Source organism: Misgurnus anguillicaudatus, chromosome 25, assembly GCF_027580225.2.
Source record: "Misgurnus anguillicaudatus chromosome 25, ASM2758022v2, whole genome shotgun sequence".
In the NCBI taxonomy this organism is placed as follows: Eukaryota; Metazoa; Chordata; class Actinopteri; order Cypriniformes; family Cobitidae; genus Misgurnus; species Misgurnus anguillicaudatus.
This window is the reverse complement of record NC_073361.2, coordinates 10,736,764-10,759,310: the sequence shown is the minus strand read 5'-3', so window position 1 is coordinate 10,759,310 and position 22,547 is coordinate 10,736,764. Positions and strand designations below refer to the sequence as shown.

General features: G+C 37.3%; 1 protein-coding gene across 4 annotated transcripts in view; it reads right to left on the bottom strand.

The window, feature by feature from the left end:
• pard3aa (par-3 family cell polarity regulator alpha, a) overlaps positions 1-22,547 on the bottom strand; it is a 557,061-nt gene that overhangs the window by 250,457 nt on the left and 284,057 nt on the right. For all 4 annotated transcript variants that reach the window (XM_073864006.1, XM_073864007.1, XM_073864004.1 and 1 more), the window contains exons 9-11: positions 17,114-17,454; positions 8,761-8,900; positions 6,351-6,479 (exon numbers count right to left, since the gene is read on the bottom strand). In XM_073864006.1, the coding sequence (XP_073720107.1) occupies positions 6,351-6,479; positions 8,761-8,900; positions 17,114-17,454 (610 nt within the window). The remainder of the gene's footprint in view (positions 1-6,350; positions 6,480-8,760; positions 8,901-17,113; positions 17,455-22,547) is intronic.

Genomic DNA, 22,547 nt, shown 5'->3' with positions numbered 1-22,547 from the left:
GGCATCAGTGTTACTCACTCAGGGTTCCCACACCTTAGTTAATTTCAAATTCAAGAACCTTTCAAGGACTTTCCAGGTCCAATACCCTCAAATTCAAGGACTAAATGTGGGGACACATTTGAAGTGAGAGCAAGGTTACCTCGTGTTACCTTTTAAGATACATTGTTGCAGTTCCCGTTCGAGGGAGGTTGCGTTGCGTCACTGCGGTGACACTTTGGGGACGCCTTCAGGGGTAGGTGCATCTGAATGTGTATATCAAATTTAACCAATGGTGAGGCTTAACGACAAAGAGAGGGTGACGTGGGAGCCAGGAAGTATATAGCTATCTGAAATATTGCCAAAGACGGCGTTACAGGGACGCAGGAAGTATGGTAAATGGTAAATGGACTGCATTTATATAGCGCTTTTAACAGACCTATGGCCATCCAAAGGGCTTTACAATTTGCCTCATATTCACCCATTCACGCGCACATTCATACACCGACAGCGGTGTCAGCCATGCAAGGTGCCATCCAGCTCGTCCGGAGCAGCTGGAGTTAGGTGTCTTGCTCAAGGACACCTTGACACTTGGCCAGGTGGAGTCGGAGATTAAACCACCAATCTTCCGGTTTGTAGACAACCTACATGAACCACTGAGTCACTGCCGCCCAGTATGGCAAGGGAGACGCAGCGTCTCGTTCCCTCAAAAGGGAACAACAGTTACATACGTAACCCGAGACGGTTACGTGATAATTTTCAAAAACTTCCCAGGGCCTTGAATTTTTTGGCCAGATTCACAAACTTTCAAGGATTTCAAGGACCTGTGGGAACCCTGCTCACTGAGCCACTGTGCCACCAGATTAAAAGAAAAGATTTTAAAAGATGTGGTATCAAATTTCAGTGGGTCCACTAGAGGCAATAGTTCCCTCTGCTCAACTTTTACTAATGAAAATAAAAAACAAGTCACACATTGTTTTTATTATCATCAGTCATTGCCGTGAAGTATCCTTGAGTACATCCCTAACCATGACACCTTATTACCTGACTCAACAGGTCCAAAAACGAAAAGTTGCCAGTGCCCATCACCACAGCTTCATCTTCAGACGAACCGCTGGAAATAAATCTTACTTGTTTCTTTTCCTTTGTTTCCTTCTGCCTGGCAAGGCTCCTGAAGTCTTCACAATGAGTTATTTACTCTGCCGGAGAGGAGGTGATATACAATCTCGGCTTGTCACTGTGGCTTAGCAGCTGTCGCAAACTTCAGAACGCTCGCAGCCGTGCACGCTGGGAGATCAAAAGAGGCGATAATTTACGGCCAGCGCCGGCAGTGGCGCAAGGTGGGCTTTTTGTTTACACGACGGAATTGCTTGTGTGTGTGTTGTTTTAATGCTCTCGCGCCACCGCTGGCCACATTAGTGTGTTGGGTAATTGCATTGTCTGACATGAATAATTCAGTAGAGGAGTGTCTGTCAGGTTCTGGAGTGTGTTTGCAAGCGTGTGTCTCGCCACAAAGTGGCAAGGTACGATTTCATCAAGTTCAGGATGTCTGTCAAAGGACGTTTGGTCCCTCGCTGCTCTTGTCAGTTCACTTTTTCATTCCTGAGATACCCATCACATCTTCATCATCTGTTCCTTTTCTTCATCTTCTGGCCCATCTGTCTCCTGCTGAGCCCGGTGACCTCTACACCCTGATCGTCCCACTTCCATCATTACTCTTATTCTTTAACTCTTGCACTGGCTATCCATCTGTTCTCCCCTAACATCTTTCTTTCACCATTTCTTTATCTTTCATTTCTGGTCCTTTTCCCTGTAAACTGAAATGACTGGTTTGCATTCAGGGCTCTCTTGCAGTGTCAACAGAAACTAAACAACAGCAAGGTGGATTTGCATAGTCTTAACCTTAGATGGTGTGGGCACAGATCACAAATAGCACTAGCTGCCCACTTATTGCATGTTTTGCATAAAAACTTATGCAAGCTCCAATCTGATTGTCTGGGTTGCCGTTACCTGTTGGGCTTAGCTTCAGCGAATCAAACATGCCAACTTTCAAATAATCCTAAAGACCTTGATTATCTGGTTCATGATACTCTGCAGTATGTGTCACTCCAGGAACAAAACTGAATAGACCTGACTTGAATCTCTAGTTAGACCCACAGCTAAGCTCACTAACCCAGAAGAGGTAAGTCGACAATTTATTTTTACCTGTCGGAAGTTGTTAAAGATCAGTAAGCTCATGAATAGTGTATGAGACTGACCATGTAAACCACTTTAAGTGCCACATGACCTCTAGTATAATTGCAGTAAACTAACAGCAGCCCCCAGCAACACCCCAAGGACAGCGCCGAATCAATTCCATCACAGCATCTTTGGAGTTTGCTGAACCTTCCCATGGTGCTTCCTCTTGCTTTAGATTGTCTTTTTCTCAAAAGGGTGAGGGTGCATCATAGCTCATTTTTCTGCGCTTCCCTCGAGACCAGGCTCGGCTGTGAGCAAAGGTTAAAGCTGACGCCCCTATCGATAAGTCACCGCCTCTGCCAGCCCGCATTTGCACATTTACACTTTCAAGAAATATCTGCATTTCCCTTGACACCCGGAAGGTTAATCATATGAGCGCAGATAAATGAAAATAAATAAGATCTTTACCATACATTTTTCATGACAGAAGGTCTATAATTAAACTTGAGAGGGGCCGGTTTCCCAGACAGGGTTTAGATTAATCCAGCCTTAGATATATTAGGACAATTAAGTTGATTTTACAAACAAACCTTACAAAAAACAATACTGGTGTGCATCTTGAAAAAAACTGTGGCACTGATATATACTCACCTAAAGGATTATTAGGAACACCATACTAATACTGTGTTGGACCACCTTTTGCCTTCAGAACTGCCTTAATTCTATGTGGCATTGAGTGAACAAGGTGCTGAAAGCATTCTTTAGAAATGTTGGCCCGTATTGATAGGACAGCATCTTTCAGTTGATGGAGATTTTTTTGGATGCACATCCAGGGCACGAAGCTCCCGTTCCACCACATCCCAAAGATGCTCTATTGGGTTGAGATCTGGTGACTGTGGGGGCCATTTTAGTACCATTAGGGCCATTTTTTGTCTTGTTCAAGACACCAATTTGAAATAATTCGAGCTTTGTGGCATGGTGCTGGAAGTAGCCATCAGAGGATGGGTACAAGGTGGTCATAAAGGGATGGACATGGTCTGAAACAATGCTCAGGTAGGCTGTGGTATTTAAACAATGCCTAATTGGCACTAAGGGGCCTAAAGTGTGCCAAGAAAACATTCCCCACACCATTAAACCACCACCACCAGCGGTAACAAGGCATGATGGATTCATGTTCTCATTCTGTTTACGGCAAATTCTGATTCTACCATCTGAATGTCTCAACAGAAATCGAGACTCATCAGACCAGGCAACATTTTTCCAGTCTTCAACTGTCCAATTTTGGTGAGCTCGTGCAAATTGTAGCCTCTTTTTCCTGTTTGTAGTGGAGATGAGTGGTACCCGGTGGGGTCTTCTGCTGTTGCAGCCCATCCGCCTCACTGTTGTGCGTGTTGTGGCTTTACAAATGCTTTGCTGCATACCTCGGTTGTAACAAGTGGTTATTTCAAGCAAAGTTGCTCTTCTATCAGCTTGAATCAGTCGGCTCATTCTCCTCTGACCTCTAGCATCAACAAGGCATTTTCGTCCACAGGACTGTCGCATACTGGATGTTTTTCCCTTTTCACAACATTCTTTGTAAACCCCAGTAATGGTTGTGCGTGAAAATCCCAGTAACTGAGCAGATTGTGAAATACTCAGACCGGCCCGTCTGGCACCAACAACCATGCCACGCTCAAAATTGCTTAAATCACCTTTTTTTCTTATTCTGACATTTAGTTTGGAGTTCAGGAGATCTCTGATGTCTTGACCAGGACCACACCCCTAAATGCATTGAAGTAACTGCCATGCGATTGGTTGATTACATAATTGCATTAATGAGAAATTAAACAGGTGTTCCTATTAATCCTTTAGGTGATTGTATGTGAAGATATGTTGGTGCAAGATATTTTCATATTAAAGCACCACAAACATGCATTTTGGTCTGGGATTAGGATAAGCCCTGTCCGAGAAACGCCCCAAGGAGTGTTAACACTTAAGAAGCTTAACACTCCTTAGGTTTAAATGTAGACCTTCTGTATTGTGACAGAAGAGATAGTGGTCCAGAATGCTGATTGGTCAATAGTCATGTGGAAATACACAATATAAAAACAGCCAAGACGCACAATGACGCAAATGTATAACAAAGTGTGGCACCAACAGAATAACAATGTGTTATCTTCCAGCAGATGGATGACGCTTTGGTTGAAAAATTGCTTAATAAATAACATTTCAATAAAACATTATGTTCATAACATTATGTAGTAACCATTTTCTAAAAACAATTTAGCATTTATGGCCATGCTATATTGTACAATAAATCATTATTCTTCTGCAAGTCACACCTAACAGCTGTATTCTCAGTACCTACGGCCCGTTGTACATTATTTCCTAAGCAACAATAGACACACACTCTCTCTCCCTCTCTCTTTTCTCTCTCTGTCACTCGCTTCTTCATATACAGTCATTAAGCAACTTGATTTTAATTATGTCCCATCATTAAACTCCATAAAGCATAAGTCAGGTCCTTTGTACTTTGCTATGTTGATTTATTAGTCTGTAACCTGTCACCGATGCCTGGCTTCATTGGCGCCTCGCTCAGTCTTTTGATTTAGCTCTTCAAAGATGATGCGTTAATAGTGTCACATAGTGATTGGTTCACATGACAACATTCCCCCACCATCATCAACTCGACGTATTAAACCACCGCTTTCTCACTTCCGCACACACACACACACACACCAACAAACAGCATCAATAACCCGCCCCTGTCCTCGCTCGCTCCACTTTATTTGCAATAACTGTCAGATATGGAGCGATGCTTTTGTAATCTGATTTTTATGAACATACTTGTATGGATTATTGAGATCTGAATGCCTGAACTGGGTGCGTCGAAAAGTCAAAGCATTGGGAATGTTAATGCGACAATAAGAGTAATGAAGCATTCAAGACTTTATCTTCCCTCACTTGAGCTCTTCCACACCCCTGTCTTAAATTTTACATTTTGGGAAGCTGATGAGAAATGAGGTGGGGAGAGAGAGAGAGAGAGAGAGATGGAGAGTTTGTGAATATGCATCTTAGTGATGGTGTCTTTAATCATATCTAGAACTGTGACGCTGAACCTCATCTCTGCCCACTGTTGTGGGACAGAGAAGTCGCACGCTTTCTCCATCATCCCGAGCTGAAATAAGACTCACTTTCATAAACATGTCTCTTCGGTTTGCTTAAATGAGGGAATCTCAAATATCTATCTCTCTCTCTCTCTCTCTCTCTCTCTCTCTCTCTCTCTCTCTCTCTCTCTCTCTCTCTATCTCTCTATCTCTCTCTCTCTCTCTCTCTCTCTCTCTCTCTATATATATATATATATATATATATATATATATATATATATATATATATATATATTATTTTTTTTTAGAGAGAAATAAACTTTATTTTTACTTAAATAGACTGAAACCTATGATGTCGACACACATCAATGTAGAATGGCACTGATATTCATACTGACTGTACTTATAACTCGTGCTTTTATGCATTTTGAAATGTAGCAAAGCATTAAATTGAGCTGGCATATACAGAACCATCAGATGGGATATTTTTGCATAAATAATGTTTTTAGCCTTTAAATAAATACCTGTTATCAACACTGTTACATTCATGGTGTCAACAGGTGAGCAAAACAGCCAGTAGGGGCTTTTATTTATACATTTATTCATTTATTTATTCATGCATATGCTTTTATCCAAAGTGACTTGCGGTGCATCAATGCTATACATTTTTATGAATATGTGCATTCCCTTAAAATCGAACCCATGACATTGGCATTGTATGCTCTACCAGTTGAGGAGCCAAAGCACAGCCTATTTATAATATTTTTAAAATCATGATATTCACGCCATTGTTTTTCACCAAATCTACATTAAAATAGAAACAGTGCCAGAAGTAAATGTACTACTTCACACTCTTAAACTCTCTAGTGTGGAAATAAAAACGACTCGGTAATGAGTTGAGATGGGTGGCAGCTGTCTCTATTGCACACAAGTGACCTAAATAGACTTGCGGCAGGAAAGAAGCCATTTCATGGTGCTATATGAACTCTGTGTGATATCAAGAAACAGTTTTATAGTGGCCATTGTTAAGGCAGTTTGGAAAGGGCAGTGAAACGTTGCGCATTTGCTGTGTTTGATGTGAGAGAGAGAAAGAAATAAGAAGGGACTCACTACTTCACGAGGCAGAAGAGCTTCCTCTTGCCTAACGGCGAGTAGACCAACAGTGCCGCCCATGGGGGTCGAGCGCAACAGGGCCACAACCTCCTCCTGAGTCTTTCCATTTAGATCCACTCCATTGACCTACACACATAAACATGCAATTAAACATTTATTACTTCTGTCATATAGATTACACCTAACAAATGGCTTTGTACCCTGAAGTCGTACTTACAAAATGTATTAACCTACACCACTATACACTCATCTAAAGGATTATTAGGAACACCATACTAATACCGTGTTTGACCCACTTTCGCCTTCAGAACTGAATTAATACTATGTGGCATTGATTCAACAATGTGCTGAAAGCATTCTTTAGAAATGTTGGCCCATATTGATAGGATAGCATCTTGCAGCTGATGGAGATTTGTGGGATGCACATCCAGGGCACCAAGCTCCCGTTCCACCACATCTCAAAGATGCTCTATTGGGTTGAGATCTGGTGACTGTGGGGGCCATTTTAGTACAATGAACTTATTGTCATGTTCAAGAAACCAATTTGAAATGAATTGAGGTTTGTGACATGGTGCATTATCCTGCTGGAAGTAGCCATCAGAGGATGGGTACATGGTGGTCATAAAGGGATGGACATGGTCAGAAACAATTCTCAGGTAGGCCGTGGTATTTAAACGATGCCCAATTGGCACTAAGGGGTGTGCCAAGAAAACATCCCCCACACCATTACACCACCACTACCAGTCTGCACAGTGGTAACAAGGCATGATGAATCCATGTTCTCATTCTGTTTACGCCAAATTCTGATTCTATCATCTGAATGTCTCAACAGAAATCGAGAATCATCAGACCAGGCAACATTTTTCCAGTCTTCAACTGTCCAATTTTGGTGAGCTTGTGCAAATTGTAGCCTTTTTTTCTATTTGTAGTGGAGATGAGTGGTACCCGGTGGGGTCTTCTGCTGTTGTAGCCCATCCGCCTCAAGGTTGTGCATGTTGTGGCTTCACAAATGCTTTGCTGCATACCTCAATTGTAACGAGTGGTTATTTCAGTCAAAGTTGCTCTTCTATCAGCTTGAATCAGTCGGTCCATTCTCCTTTGACCTCTAGCATCAACAAGGCATTTTCACCCACAGGACTGCCGCATACTTGATGTTTTTTCCCTTTTTACACCATTCTTTGTAAACCCTAGAAATGGCTGTGCGTGAAAATCAACCATTCTTTCCCATTCTGACATTCAGTTTGGAGTTCAGGAGATTGTCTTGACCAGGACCACACCCCTAAATGCATTGCCAAAGCAACTGCCATGTGATTGGTTGATTAGACAATTGCATTAATGAGAAATTGAACAGGTGTTCCTAATAATCCTTTAGGTGAGTGTACATAGTAGATTTCTATTTCATCTAATGCACCTGATTCAAATCAAAAGCCCATAAGTAAAGGCTGCAAGACATAAAAACTCTTTATTAAACAAAAAAAAATAAAACACTTGAATGAAAAAAAAATTTATACAGTAGGAACAATTTAATGTGAGCGAATGCATGAACTTGAGGAGAACCGATCCATTGAAAATCACAATGAGAGAATTTTGTTAAAAGATAAATGTACAAATGGCCTAGCATCATTCATTTTAAAGATGCCACTTTAATATTTTGCTACCTAATGCAATGCCCATTTTTATTGTGTCTTAGGTGTAATACTTGTCAAAGTCACTGTATTCATCAAACTCTGCACTAAACGAAACATAATATACCCATATACCCGAAATACTTTCGTAATTACGTACAATTATACCTATACCTATTCGTTGCGCTCACATTACTGTGACCATGACAACAGGAAGTACCATCCTGTTATATTTCTATGGCAACATAAAGGCTCGAGGTGAACCGACAGCACTCTGAAAGGCCTCGACTCCATTAAAATGATGAATCAGGGTTTGTTAAACCAAATGGATGACGTTTTGGCTCCGTGGTCGCATCTGGCATGAGATCTTGCAGGTGTCCTGTTCCATTTCGAAATGAAATGGCCATTGTTGATTGGCTGCCACTGTAAATCAGCCATCGGCTTTAGTATTTTCTTTTCATCCGCTCTCTCTTGTATTATTGTATTATTTACTCTCACGTGCTAAAAAGGCAAGTGCCACAGGAGAGACAGTCAAACAATGGGCGCCTCGCCTGCAATAGACTAAGAAAAATAAACTAAGAGCGGAAATCCTGTAGAAAACAAAGAGGTGTTGGTACACCAGCAGGACACAAGAAGAACAAGATAGGCCTACTACAAAAAACAATTCTTAGCATACAGTAGGAAAAGCATTATTTGATGATGAAATGTCTCTGTAGGAAGCTCCATTGTGATGGGAAGCTGTGAGAGGAAGTCAGGGACTTGTAAAATCCAATTTTTCTCACCTCAAGCAGTCGGTCTCCAGCTTTCAGACGGCCGTCCTGGATGGCGGCTCCACGGGGAAGAATATTTTTCACATATATGGGGGCAGAACTGCCAATTGGGACGTCCCTGGTGGTGATACTAAAACCCAAGCCTTCGGGACCTATATAGAGAGGGAATAACGAACATGCATGAATGGACTAAACATAGACTAAGCATTAATGGGGAACTTACTAAAGAAATGAATTGCGGTCTCTGTTATCGATATATCGGTTATAGCACAAACAGATCCACATTTTCTTTATTTCTATATTAGACGCTGGCTCACATGTCCCCCGCACTAAAATTACAGTCCAGCCTACTGGATCTAATAACTAATCTGAACCCATCAGACGGGATATTTTTACAGGATGGAGGAGAAAAGCGTCTTCCATGACTGTATCCGCAAATATAAATTACATAGGCAAAACCCGAGCATATGGCAACGCGGGCAACCCTAATTAAACGTTTGAAGCCCATCTGTGTGCATGGCAAAAACCGCCCTGCTATTTCAAATTTAAACCTTTTACAAATGCATAGCAGGGTGGTAACATTACATGCTCGGGTTGCCACGCCAGGTCTTCGCGACTGCAGAACGAACCGACTTGTCTTGCCTTATTGACAGGAGGTCTAAACTCTGGCTTTGAAAGGTCTTGATGTGCACATGAATCAGGCAAATTGAGCTTTACAGCTTGCCACAGACGTTACTAAATCCTGGTAAATGTAGTTAGGGGCTCAGACGCAACCGTACGCACGGCAATTTGCTCCCTGTCCACAAAATGACCTTTTTGGGAGTGGTAAATGAATACGAATAGGCAGATGTAAGAGAACCGGAGAGAAAAGAATAATGGCCAAAACAGAAAGAGATCAGTCGGGTTGACCTTATCATCCAACCAGCGCTGTGCTGGTAAACGAAAAGAGAACGTGTGACACAAAACTGATAGGCTATAGGAGAAGATTCATGTTTTTTTATTTAAAGATGCATTTGTAGCTAGCAGGACTCTGGGTGTCAATAGTAGGGTAGCTGGTATGAATAATGCTTTAAAAGTCAAAATATGTACGCCAGCTCTTTATAAAGGTCCTAATATATAATATTTGGTACCAATATGAACTCTTTATGTGCAATATTTTTAAAGGGTCCTCCCACAGTGATAGTTGGGGTACAAATTTTGACAATTTTTTCTGACAGTGTAAGATATTATAAGTAATCATATTGGAAATGTATGTAATCAATAATATCAACGAAATCTTAAGTAAAATTTGATTTGAGTACAGCAGTGTGTTTATGGAAATAGCATCATAGTTTATATAATACCAACGTTAAACTCTGTCCTACCAAGGGAATAAAACACATCTTTTGCAGTTTGAACCACTGTTACTGTTTTTTGGGGTCAGTGACTGTGCCGTTCTCATAATGGTTTATGTTTGTTATGGTGCTTGGCTAAACGTTTCAAGACGGACAACCAGAGCAACCGAGGCCAGAGTCAATAACAAGCCTGTGAGGATATCAAAATGCCACCTGATGCCTCCTATAGGAGAACCACCAGAATGTTTCGGTCACTTGGTCATTCACTTGTTAATTGCTTACAATTAAGTAGTTACAGAGATGGAAGCCTAATAGCCTCGCGGTAATTCATCACGGATGTAGCTACCATAGGTTTTCATTAGAAGTTTTAGATGAGAGGGAGATAATAAAAAACCGCTGCCTCTCTTGATGTGCCAGAGTCTTGAATCCTTAAAAAGGCCTGAAAATTACAGCTTGAGAAGAAAATGAAGAAAATGTTCAATCCATTAATTTATCAGTGGTTTGAGGAGAGAAAGAGCGGGGAGAGGAGTAATGAGAGAGGATGGCCTCTCAAAATACTATTTTAAGATTTTCATAACAAAAAAGATAAATGGACTAATGGAAGGACTGGGGCAAACTGCTACGAATGACGCTTGAGTGGGGAAAAGAAACTCCTACATGCGCATGGCAGAAAAAAATCATATTTTTGTCTTGATTTATAATAAAAAACATATAAACATCCTTGAATCATGGATATATTAACAAAAGAAAAAAATGCTTTACGCCAAAAGAAGATGTTTACGGGTGAAATAAGTGTTTTTAATAAGTGTTTTGCTATTAGATTTTTCAATGGTTTGATTGAAACCATACAACAAAACAGTCCATTTCGTTCAAGGTTTCCATGAATTAATATAATATAGGATTTAACTTTGCCTTCAGAAATGTAAGAGGGTTAATACAGTTTTTAATTTAATTTAATTTAATTTAATTTAATTTAATTTAATTTAATTTAATTTAATTTAATTTAATTTAATTTAATTTAATTTAATTTAATTTAATTTAATTTAATGTTATTTTATTTTATTTTATTTTATTTTATTTTATTTTATTTTATTTTATTTTATTTTATTTTATTTTATTTTATTTTATTTTATTTTATTTTGTAACACTACTATATACTTGAAATAACATAAATCATTTCCACTTTTGTACAGAGCCGCACTTTCTCTTTTTCGTGGTCTCTCTTTATCTCTACCAGCGCAGCGGCAATCACATTGCTATCAGAGTTTGAGCATACAGTACTTCTAAAACACAATCGATCAAAGTATTGCAGAGGTATGAATTAATGAATCATTTGCAAATGTACGTCGCAAATCATGTAAATACACAGAGACGTTCAACTGTGTGACATTGCAAATGACTGAAAAGTAATTATTTTATTATTCTGTAAAACAACTTCAGAATTATCCAGCGATCGTGGCACCATGATCAAAATAAACTCTTTTACTGCAGTAATAATATTTTAACGGCTACACTTTTAACGTAGGTTTCAAGGGAAACTGTGTCAATCATCTTTAAAATCATGGTAAACGGGAGTTCCCGTGCCTCCGCGCCCAGCCGCAATTCTTCTGGCATTTCTCCTCCTTCACTGCATTTTTCTTCCGTTCTGTTACTTGAACTTGGGGCTCGAGCCCGACCAAGATTCGAGCTGCCTTCGAGAACAGCAAGCCAAGTTCGTTTACCGTTAATTATTAAGACTAAATGGGCAGGCAAACTGAAACAATGAAAGTAAAAAAATGTGGTGTAAAAAACCTCAGCACACGTATTTATTATTGCGTAAACCCACTTTAAACATAACTGCATTAAAAAAGCTAAAATTTAATAACAAAAAATACATACATAATTGTTCACAAATCTACAAACAGATTGAGGTGGTGAAGTGCCAAATAAGGTCCACAAGCCGGTATGGGAAAACAAAGAGTGCAACTTGACAGACTAAACAGGTTTTATGAAATATAACCCTACACTCAAAGGTTAACAATTCCATCAAAGTTATGAGAGATCTTTTGTTAACGTATCAGCTTCCAGGTGATATCCTGGGTGTATAGCAAGCCTTTGGCATTTGTCAGAGCATGAGGTAGTAAAAGTAGAAATCTCCCACAGAGCATGCTACATTTAGCCTCGAACACATCCCTTTCCTCAACTCACTCTATCTGAATTCCCTGCAGCTCAGTCGAACACTCGTGCCAGCACTACAGCATTCAACATCTGCTACATCAGGCCCAGATGAGCCAACGGGCATTTCGCCCTGCGTTTGTTCATTTCCTGTTCCTCTCTTTCTATTTTTCTCTCAATCACAGGAGGAGACCATGAAGATGATCTGATCTACAGAGTACTGTGTGTCGCTTCTGGGCAGCATGTGTTTCCAGAGATCACGTGCACTATAGCATTACAAATCTATGTAATTATCCAACCTAATAATAATAATAATAACATTCTTTCATATGTATTATTACTAGTTGCATATAGTATACTATAGTTACATATAAGTTACTATTTATAGTAAAGATGTACAAGTACATATCTGTTTAGAAAAATCTATTTTATTCTACATGGAGCACAATGCTCCCCCATGGGTGACACCACGTTGACATCACATGATCAATTGAACTCAAAAATATGAACTTTTCCTTCATTGGTGAAGCACATGCCCTTTATTGCTAACTATGTGCAGCATGCTAAATTGGATACGACCTAGGACTAGGACATTACTACATACTGGGAGTGCACTAAAAGTTCATATGGACTCACAAACTGACTGCATTTAACGAACACTTCAGCATGTGGCGTTCTGTGCATCACATTCAAGTCTTCATTTCTCACCTGCGGATGTCTTTTCAATTAATGACTAATGTGGCGTACGCCTGCCCACCCCAACCCACTCAATATTTCATATTTCACACCGCAGTGAATCCCGACCCATGTTGTCAGGTATTAATTGTCTTTAATCCCCCAGCAAGTTAACAGATAAGCAAATGCCAAATCGCTAACAAGGAAAATTATTTTTTTATTATTTTATAGAAGTTGGATGTGTGATTTTGACATAGCTTAAAAATAGTGGTAAGAAGCAGAAGGATGTAAATAAGAAAAACAGACATTTTCACACAGTTGCACAATTTTACTTTCAAAGCACGCCTCTAGTGAAAATCCGAGTCACTGCTACCTAAGCATAACATATTTCATAGACCTTCATATAAGGTCTGGTTTATGCATAAATGTGTTTGTTTGGGTGTGTTTGTCAAATATCTGATAGACATTTCTGGTTCTCCTGCGGTGTGAAATGTTGAGATGCAGCTCCCATGCAGAACAAATGGGATTTGGACCTGTGTGTAAGTTTGAGAGGAAAAGCTGCATCCACACTTCCTCACAATGCCAGATAGAGTCCTTTGAAGTATTAACTGCATTCGTTACAGAATGCTAGTTGCAACAGAGAGAAATATACTCGGACAGATACCATCAGCTATTAAAACGGCAGAAAATAGAAACGACTTCAGAGGAAAACAAGGAAATAAATAAATATATACACTTTAAAAATGCTGGGATGTTTCAACCTTTTTTCAACCCTTGGGTAAAATATGGACAAATGCAACCGTTGGGTTTAAATTAACCTATGTTGGGTTGTTTCAATCCATGTTTGGGTAAAATACGGACAAACCCAACGTACAAACCCAACCGTTGGGTTTAAATTAACATATGTTTAGGTGTTTCAACCCATGATTGGCTAAAATATGGACAAACCCAACCGTTGGGTGTAAATAAACCTATGTTGGGTTGTTTCAACTCATGGCTTGGGTAAAAAAAAACGGACAAACCAAACCGTTGGGTGTAAATTAACCTATGTTGGGTTGTTTCAATCCATGGTTGGGAATAATACGGACAAACCCTACTTACAAACCCAACCGTTGGGTTTAAATAACCTATGCCGGGTTGTTTCAATCCATGGTTAGCTAAATACGGACAAACCCTACACACTAAAAATGGCTGGGTTATTTTTGACCCATAATGGGTAAATATTGGACAAAACACGTGCTGGGTTAAAAATTACACATTGTTGGGTTGTTGTTATGCAACCATGGAGTATAATAACCCAACAGTTGGGTTAAAATAACCCAGCATTGGGTCAATTTTTAACCCTGCACGTGTTCGGTCCTATATTAACCCATTATGGGTAAAAAATAACTCAGCCATTTTTAGAGTGTACATACAAACCCAACCGTTGGGTTTAAATTAACCTATGTTGGGTTGTTTCAACCCATGGCTTGGGTAAAATACGAACAAACCAAACTATTGGATTTAAATTAACCTATGTTGCGTTGTTTCAACCCATGGTTGGGTAAAATACGGACAAACCAAACTGTTGGATTTAAATTAACCTATGTTGCGTTGTTTCAATCCATGGTTAGGTAAAATACGGACAAACCCTACATACAAACCCAACCGTTGGGTTTAAATAACCTATGTTTGGGTGTTTCAACCCATGATTGGCTAAAATATGGACAAACCCAACCGTTGGGTTTAAATTAACCTATGTTGGGTTGTTACAACCCAGGGTTGGGTAAAATACAGACCAACCCAACCGTTGGGTATAAATTAACCTATGTTGGGTTGTTACAACCCAGGGTTGGGTAAAATACAGACCAACCCAACCGTTGGGTGTAAATTAACCTATGTTTAGGTGTTTCAACCCATGATTGGCTAAAATATGGACAAACCCAACTGTTGGGTTTAAATTAACCTATGTTGGGTTGTTACAACCCAGGGTTGGGTAAAATACAGACCAACCCAACCGTTGGGTGTAAATTAACCTATGTTGGGTTGTTTCAACTCATGGCTTGGATAAAAAAACGGACAAACCAAACAGTTGGGTGTAAATTAACCTATGTTGGGTTGTTTCAATCCATGGTTGGGTATAATACGAAAAACCCTACTTACAAACCCAACCGTTTTGTTTAAATAACCTATGCTGGGTTGTTTCAATCCATGGTTAGGTAAAATACGGACAAACCCTACACTCTAAAAATGGCTGGGTTATTTTTTTGACCCATAATGGGTAAATATTGGACAAAACACGTGCTGGGTTAAAAATTGCACATTGTTGGGTTGTTGTTATGCAACCATAGAGTATAATAACCCAGCAGTTGGGTTTAAATAACCCAGCATTGGGTCAATTTTTAACCCTGCATGTGTTCGGTCCAATATTAACCCATTATGGGTCAAAAATAACTCAGTTGGGCTTCCAACCGTTGGGTTTAAATTAACCTATGTTGGGTTGTTTCAACCCATGGCTTGGGTAAAATACGGACAAACAAAAGTGTTGGGTTTAAATTAACCTAGTTGGGTTGTTTCAATCCATGGTTAGGTAAAATATGTACAAACCCTACATACAAACCCAACCGTTGTGTGTAAATTAACCAATGTTGGGTTGTTTCAACCCATGGGTTGGGTAAAATACGGACAAATCAAACTGTTGTGTTTAAATAAAACTAGTTGGGTTGTTTCAATCCATGGTTAGGTAAAATACGGACAAACCCTACATACAAACCCAACCCTTGGGTTTGTAAATTAACGTATGTTGGGTTGTTTCAACCCATGGCTTAGGTAAAATACGGACAAACCAAACTGTTGGATTTAAATTAACCTATGTTGCGTTGTTTCAATCCATGGTTAGGTAAAATACGGACAAACCCTACATACAAACCCAACCGTTGGGTTTAAATAACCTATGTTTGGGTGTTTCAACCTATGGTTGGCTAAAATATGGACAAACCCAACCGTTGGGTTTAAATTAACCTATGTTGGGTTATTTCAATCCATGGCTGGGTAAAATACGTACCAACCCAACTTTTGGGTGTAAATGAACCTATGTTGGGTTGTTTCAATCCATGGTTGGGTAAAATACTGACAAACCCTGCTTACAAACCCAACCGTTGGGTTTAAATAACCTATGTTTGGGTGTTTCAACCTATGGTTGGCTAAAATATGGACAAACCCAACCGTTGGGTTTAACTTAACCTATGTTGGGTTGTTACAACCCATGGCTGGGTAAAATACGTACCAACCCAACTTTTGGGTGTAAATGAACCTATGTTGGGTTGTTTCAATCCATGGTTGGGTAAAATACGGACAAACCCTACGTACAAACCCAACCGTTGGGTTTAAATAACCTATGGTGGGTTGTTTCAAGCCATGGTTCGGTAAAATCCGGACAAATCCTACATACAAACCCAACCATTTGGTTTTAACCCATACAGTACTTACCCAAATGTGAGTAAAACCACCTCAGCATTTATTAAGAATGAATGAGGATTTCAATAAAAAGGTTATGCAACCTCTTATGTGAGCATATTTATTATCATGTTGGTACATGTATGGGAATATATTTCATTGTGTGTTATTTTTTTTAAATCATCTCGTTGACAGATAGCTTGGAATTCTGCAGGAAGTGACACCAAAATTATACTGATTTAACAGCTAAATTAGCACAGAATATGCAAAAACGTCATCAGGGCCAGTACATGAGATTATTTAATACCTGGTGATATACTTTAATAAACATTTTATACAGTAAACAACTTTAATTAATCAAATTTCTATTACAGTTTTTCTGAATTGCTAAAACACATTTTTTGAAACCATCACTCATTTTCTCAAAACCTTAAACACAAATCCCAATTTCAAACAAAATTCACAGAACCCCTGACTCTTCTAGCAAAATCAAACAATTCCTTCAAAACCATTTCACTTGTACTCAAAATCAAACTGAGCTTTCAAATCCTACACACCTGTGTTTAGCATTTATAAAACAAGTTCATTGCAGTGTGCAATGTGTGTTTTAGTGAGATGTTTGTGTTTAGAATTTTGCAAAAAGAGTGCATGATTTGACAAATGGGTTAAGGCCACTATGAATTTGGTTCAGAGATTGGGGTTTAGTGTTTTAGCAATTCAGAAAAACTGTAGATCATTCTATTAACATAAAACCAATGTAACCGTACCTTTTCTCAGCTGCACATTAAATTTGCGCCCAATCTTTTTGGAGAAACCCACAGAGGATGAGGCGCTTGCAGGCCTGGCGGGGAGGATAGGCCCGGGGTGAGACTTTCTTGCCAGGTGCGGTAGCGTGGGATATCCCTGGTTCGATTCGGCTTTTGACATTCTCCGTGGACTGTACTCCATAGCTCCTCCCAACAGACTGCTTCTGTCACCAGATTCAGAAGCAGACTGCGGGCCCAGTTCATTCTGATACAAAAGCTCATATTGTGGTTTCTTCACTGCTGGCACTATGTGGAAATGGATAAGTGGAGTACGCATAGCCTGACGAAACAAATTTTGGGCCCTGGAAGAGTAAAGATTGCACACACACACACACACACACACACACACACATGTATCTCAGTTAGAATGCATCTCTTTAAAAGAACAGGTTCATTATTATTAACAGGATTGTTAAAAGCAGAGCACATGGAAGGGTCAAAAGGTTGTCTTGCTTAACCACTGGATAATTGTTCTGGTGCACTTGGAAACAAGGTTAATTCACATTATCTCCTATTTCCATAATCACAAAGCCTTGGGGAGGAAGCAGTGTAACGTTTTAGGAGCAGGATCTGTTTTATGAGCCTTAAACTGTAACAAATGGAGGACCACAGCACTGTAACCTGGATACCACATGCATATACAGAATATATGCATAACTAAAAAAGTAAGATGGTAAATATGAGGGAATTGTCCGTTGGCAGACAATTATTGTAGATATTTTATGCAATAAGTGAAACAAAATTTTTGTATAACCTAAAATACGTTGCTCCAGGTATATATACTGTATATATATATCACTGCATCTTTTGATGGGTTTACATCTCTTTTAATGCTTCACCGAAAAAAGTCAGGTTTGGAACAACAAAAGGCTAGTAAATAATTTTTTTGCATAGCTATTTTTTTAACGATTAAATAAATATATGGCAAGCATATAGTAATTGGGTCAATGACGTGACGTTAATTATTTTGTGTCCGTATGGTTTAATTAAATGTAAAAAATTTGAGTTAAAATTTAAAAATAAATTTGCATATTACTTGCATATATTCTCTTTTTTGAGAACCAAGTTTGAAATTTCTGGTTTTGTTTTATTTTGAAATAATATTTGGGGGATAATTGGTGTAACTAGTATTTTTTAAAATGAACATATAAATATATTCATTAAAAATGTTGTATAAAATATAATAATCTAGTATAGTATAATATGATTTTATTTACATCATTTGCAAAGATTATTCAGAAAACAAAGCTGTGGGGACAAATATTACAAAAACGCATTAAAATTTACATTTAGAAATAACTAATAAAATTATATAAAAAAAATATATACATACATATATATATATATATATATATTATGATTACACTTACATGCCATCAAGGTGGATAAAATATTTCATATTTTTCATTCTTTGGCGCAATTGGCAGTTACACCATTTGACATTTTTAGGTCCATTCAGTCTTAACTTTCAAAAAAATGGTGCAAATGTAATTTTTTATTGCAGAAAATTAACATAAATACACTATGTGCATTAAAATAAACCTGATAAATAAACCGGTCTGTGTCAATCGGTGTAACTAGTATTATTTTTTAATGAAAATATAAATTATATAAAATATAATAATTTAGTTTAGTGTAATATGATGTTTTTACATCATTTGTCAAAGATTATTCAGAAAACAAAACTGTTTTCAGCATATGTTAGGACAAATATTACAAAAACGCATTAAAATTTACATTTAGAAATAACTAATAATATTATATTAAAAAAAAAATATATATATATATATATATATATATATATATATAAAACGATTACACTTACATGCCATCAAGGTGGATAAAATATTTAATATTTTTCATTCTTTGGCGCAATTGCCGGTTACACCATTTGACATTTTCAGGTCCATTCAGTCTTAACTTTCATAAAAATTGTGCAAATGTAATTTTTTATTGCAGAAAATTAACATAAATACACTATGTGCGTTGAAATAACCCTGATAATTAAACCGGTCTGTGTCAATCGGTGTAATTAGTATTATTTTTTTATGAAAATATAAATATATTAATTAAAAATGTTGAATAAAATATAATAATTTAGTTTAGTGTAATATAATGTTTTTACATCATTTGTCAAAGATTATTCAGCATATGTTAGGACAAATATTACAAAAACGCATTAAAAATTTACATTTAGAAATAACTAATAATTTTTTTTTTTTTAAGGATAAAATATTTAATATTTTTCATTCTTTGGCGCAATTGGCGGTTACGCAATTTGGCATTTTCAGGTCCATTCAGTCATAACTTTCATAAAAATGGTGAAATTTAATTTTTTTATTGCCAAAAATTAACACAAATACAATATGTGCATTGAAATAAACCTGATGCGTGCTTTTAAAACAAGTTTTTTTTAAAGATTTTTGAATTTCTCATCTTGGCAAACCATTTTTGTCACTGACCCAAATAGAGATTAACTCAGCTATTTTGCATGTAAATAGTCTGACCTGGGAAATCAATGTAAGACCTGTTCCAAATGTAAAAACAACGAATAGGAGAAATATGATCTAAACAGTCGCTCTTTGTGTATGCAACTGTTTGTTCTTTTAAAATAAAGCTAAAATCCTTGGGGAGACTTAATGACAAGCTGTTTGCATCTCAATAAACTCTTCATTAGACCAATCTCTGTATCTAGAGAGCAAATGCTATCTCGCTTTATGGACGCCTATCTATTTTTATGCAAATGTAGCCCCACCCACTGGCAAAACGAGTGAACTGTGTGTGCGAGCAAATGATGACACGCGGCTAATCACGCGAACCCCCCGTCTGATTGAATAATAAATGACTCCATCAGCGCATCATTACATTGAGTTAGATCAACCGCTGATAAATATTTACCCATGCAAACAATCCAATAAGATTAGAATATTATGAATTATAACTCCGCATGGAGAACAATCAAGAAATGGCAGGAGCGAAAGATGGAACGAGAGGAGAGATAAATAAAATATCGGTCTTTCGAGCAGCTGGCTGCTCATGTGTGCGACGAAAAACGACAGATTAAAATGTAACTCTCTCGTGAATTGACTTAAGCCGCGAGCTTGTTTAAGGATGACTAGCGTACCGTATCATTAAGTCAAACACCCAGGGGCCGCAATATACAAAGAACAAAAGTCCGTGATATCGAAATGTATTACAATCTCCGTATTGACCTCATATGGATGTACTGTAGAACACAAGGTTGTATTTTCTTAATCCTTGAGAAGTTTCAGGCTTGTTTCTTCACTTGTGGTGAGCAGATATACTGTATAAGGTCTTGACTGTACAGAAGAAGGCAAGCAATTAAAAAATAATAATGGCGTGCGACACTGGGGAAATTAACTTGTGCTTGTAAGTGGACTGAATGATGTATGTAAATGAGTTTTGGATTTGATTATGAATTATCCCACAGCTGTGGCCTTTCTGTGCCCTGTGACAGACCCTGTCCAGCAATTCGCTCTCTGTCTCTTTAAGTGGGTGTTATCCTGTTGCAGCTGAGTTTTGCCCTCTGAAACCATTTGGATCAGGCCAGGTTGTCCAAGTATGGGCCAGATGAGGCTCACTGTAAATGCGATATGTGGAAGGAAACATGTCATCTTAATCTTATGATTTATCTTTCATTAAGGTCTTAAATTCAACCAGCTATATGTGAGTTTAAAGGATGAGGTATTTTATGATATTTGACTGTTATAGCATATATGGGTCAATGCCATGACATCCATATTTTTGTCTGCTATAAAAATAACTTGATACATTTATGACCTGTCCCTTTATTCTATAAAACATATTTAGTTTAAATACATTTTCAGTATTTAGTAATAATAAATATTCATTTTTGTTTTGGTATCTAAAACTTGTAAAAGGGCAGATGAGGCAACCGTCCACACAAATTGTAGGTGGTTGCTAGAACATTAATATATAGTCTATATATAGTCTTCTGAGTTGCAGCTCATGGGTCCAATTGGAAATAGTATTATTATTATTATTGCTTTTATTATTATTATTATTATTATTATTATTATTATTATTGTTATTGCTTTTATTATTACTATTATTGATTGTTTTATTATTATTATTATTATTATTATTATTATTATTATTAATATTATTTTGTTGTTGCTTTTGCTTTTGCTATTAGTATTATTATTGTTGTTGTTGTTAGTAGTAGTAGTATTATTATCATTGTTTTATTATTATTATTATTATTATTGTTGTTGTTGTTATAATTGCTTTTGCTATTATTATTATTATTATTATTATTATTATTATTATTATTATTATATGTTTGTTGTTGTTATTGTTATTATTGGTAGTAGTATTATTATTATTGTTGTTTATTATTATTATTATTATTTGTATTATTATTATTATTATTATTATTATTATTATTGCTTTTGCTATTAGTATTAGTATTATTGTTGTTGTTGTTGTTGTTGTTATTATTAGTAGTAGTATAATTATCGTTATTATTATTATTATTATTATTATTATTATTATTATTATTATTGCTTTTGCTATTAGTATTATTATGATTTTATTTTTGATTTTATTTTATTTTTTATTTCACTTTTATTATTGTTGTTAGTAGTAGTAGTAGTAGTATTATCATTGTTTTTATTATTATTATTATTATTATTATTATTATTATTATTATTATTTAGAATAGCATACACTACTAAAATAAAGGAATTATGAATCCATGGAATGTAAAAAGTAAATAGGATAAATTTGGATTTCTTTGACTTTAAAGGCGGGGTGCATGATTTTTGAAAAACACTTTCGAAAAGGGAGTCGGGCCAAGTACCAAAACACACTTGTAGCCAATCCGCTGTAAGGGCATGTCTACTGTACTAACCGACATCGTTGTCTTGGTTGTGTATGTGTGGGGCGGGTCTATCAAAAAGAGGTCCAGATTCTATTGGGGTAGTGATGTGTTTGTTTAGGTGATTTCAAATGTCAACATTGGCTTTCAGAGATCATGCACTCCGCCTTTAACAGGTGACTTAAAGGAATAGTTTACCCAAAAATGAAAATTATGTCATTATTTACCCTCATGTTGTTCTCAAAAATACGTTTTGAGAAATGTTTGTAACCAAACCAATCAGAGGCCCCATTGGCTTCCATAGTATCCTTTGGGGCATCTGATCAGTTTGGCTACAAACATTTCTCAAAAAAAAAAAAAATGTTTTGGTCAGAACAAAGAAATTTTTACAGGTTTGTAACAACATGAGGGTGAGTAAATGATTTTTTATTTTTTTTTTTTTTTTTTTGGCGGAACTATCCCTTTAACCTTTCAATAACCTCTATTGCTCGGATTCAGCAACGTCTGCAAACTTTGAACAGTGATGTTTTGTTT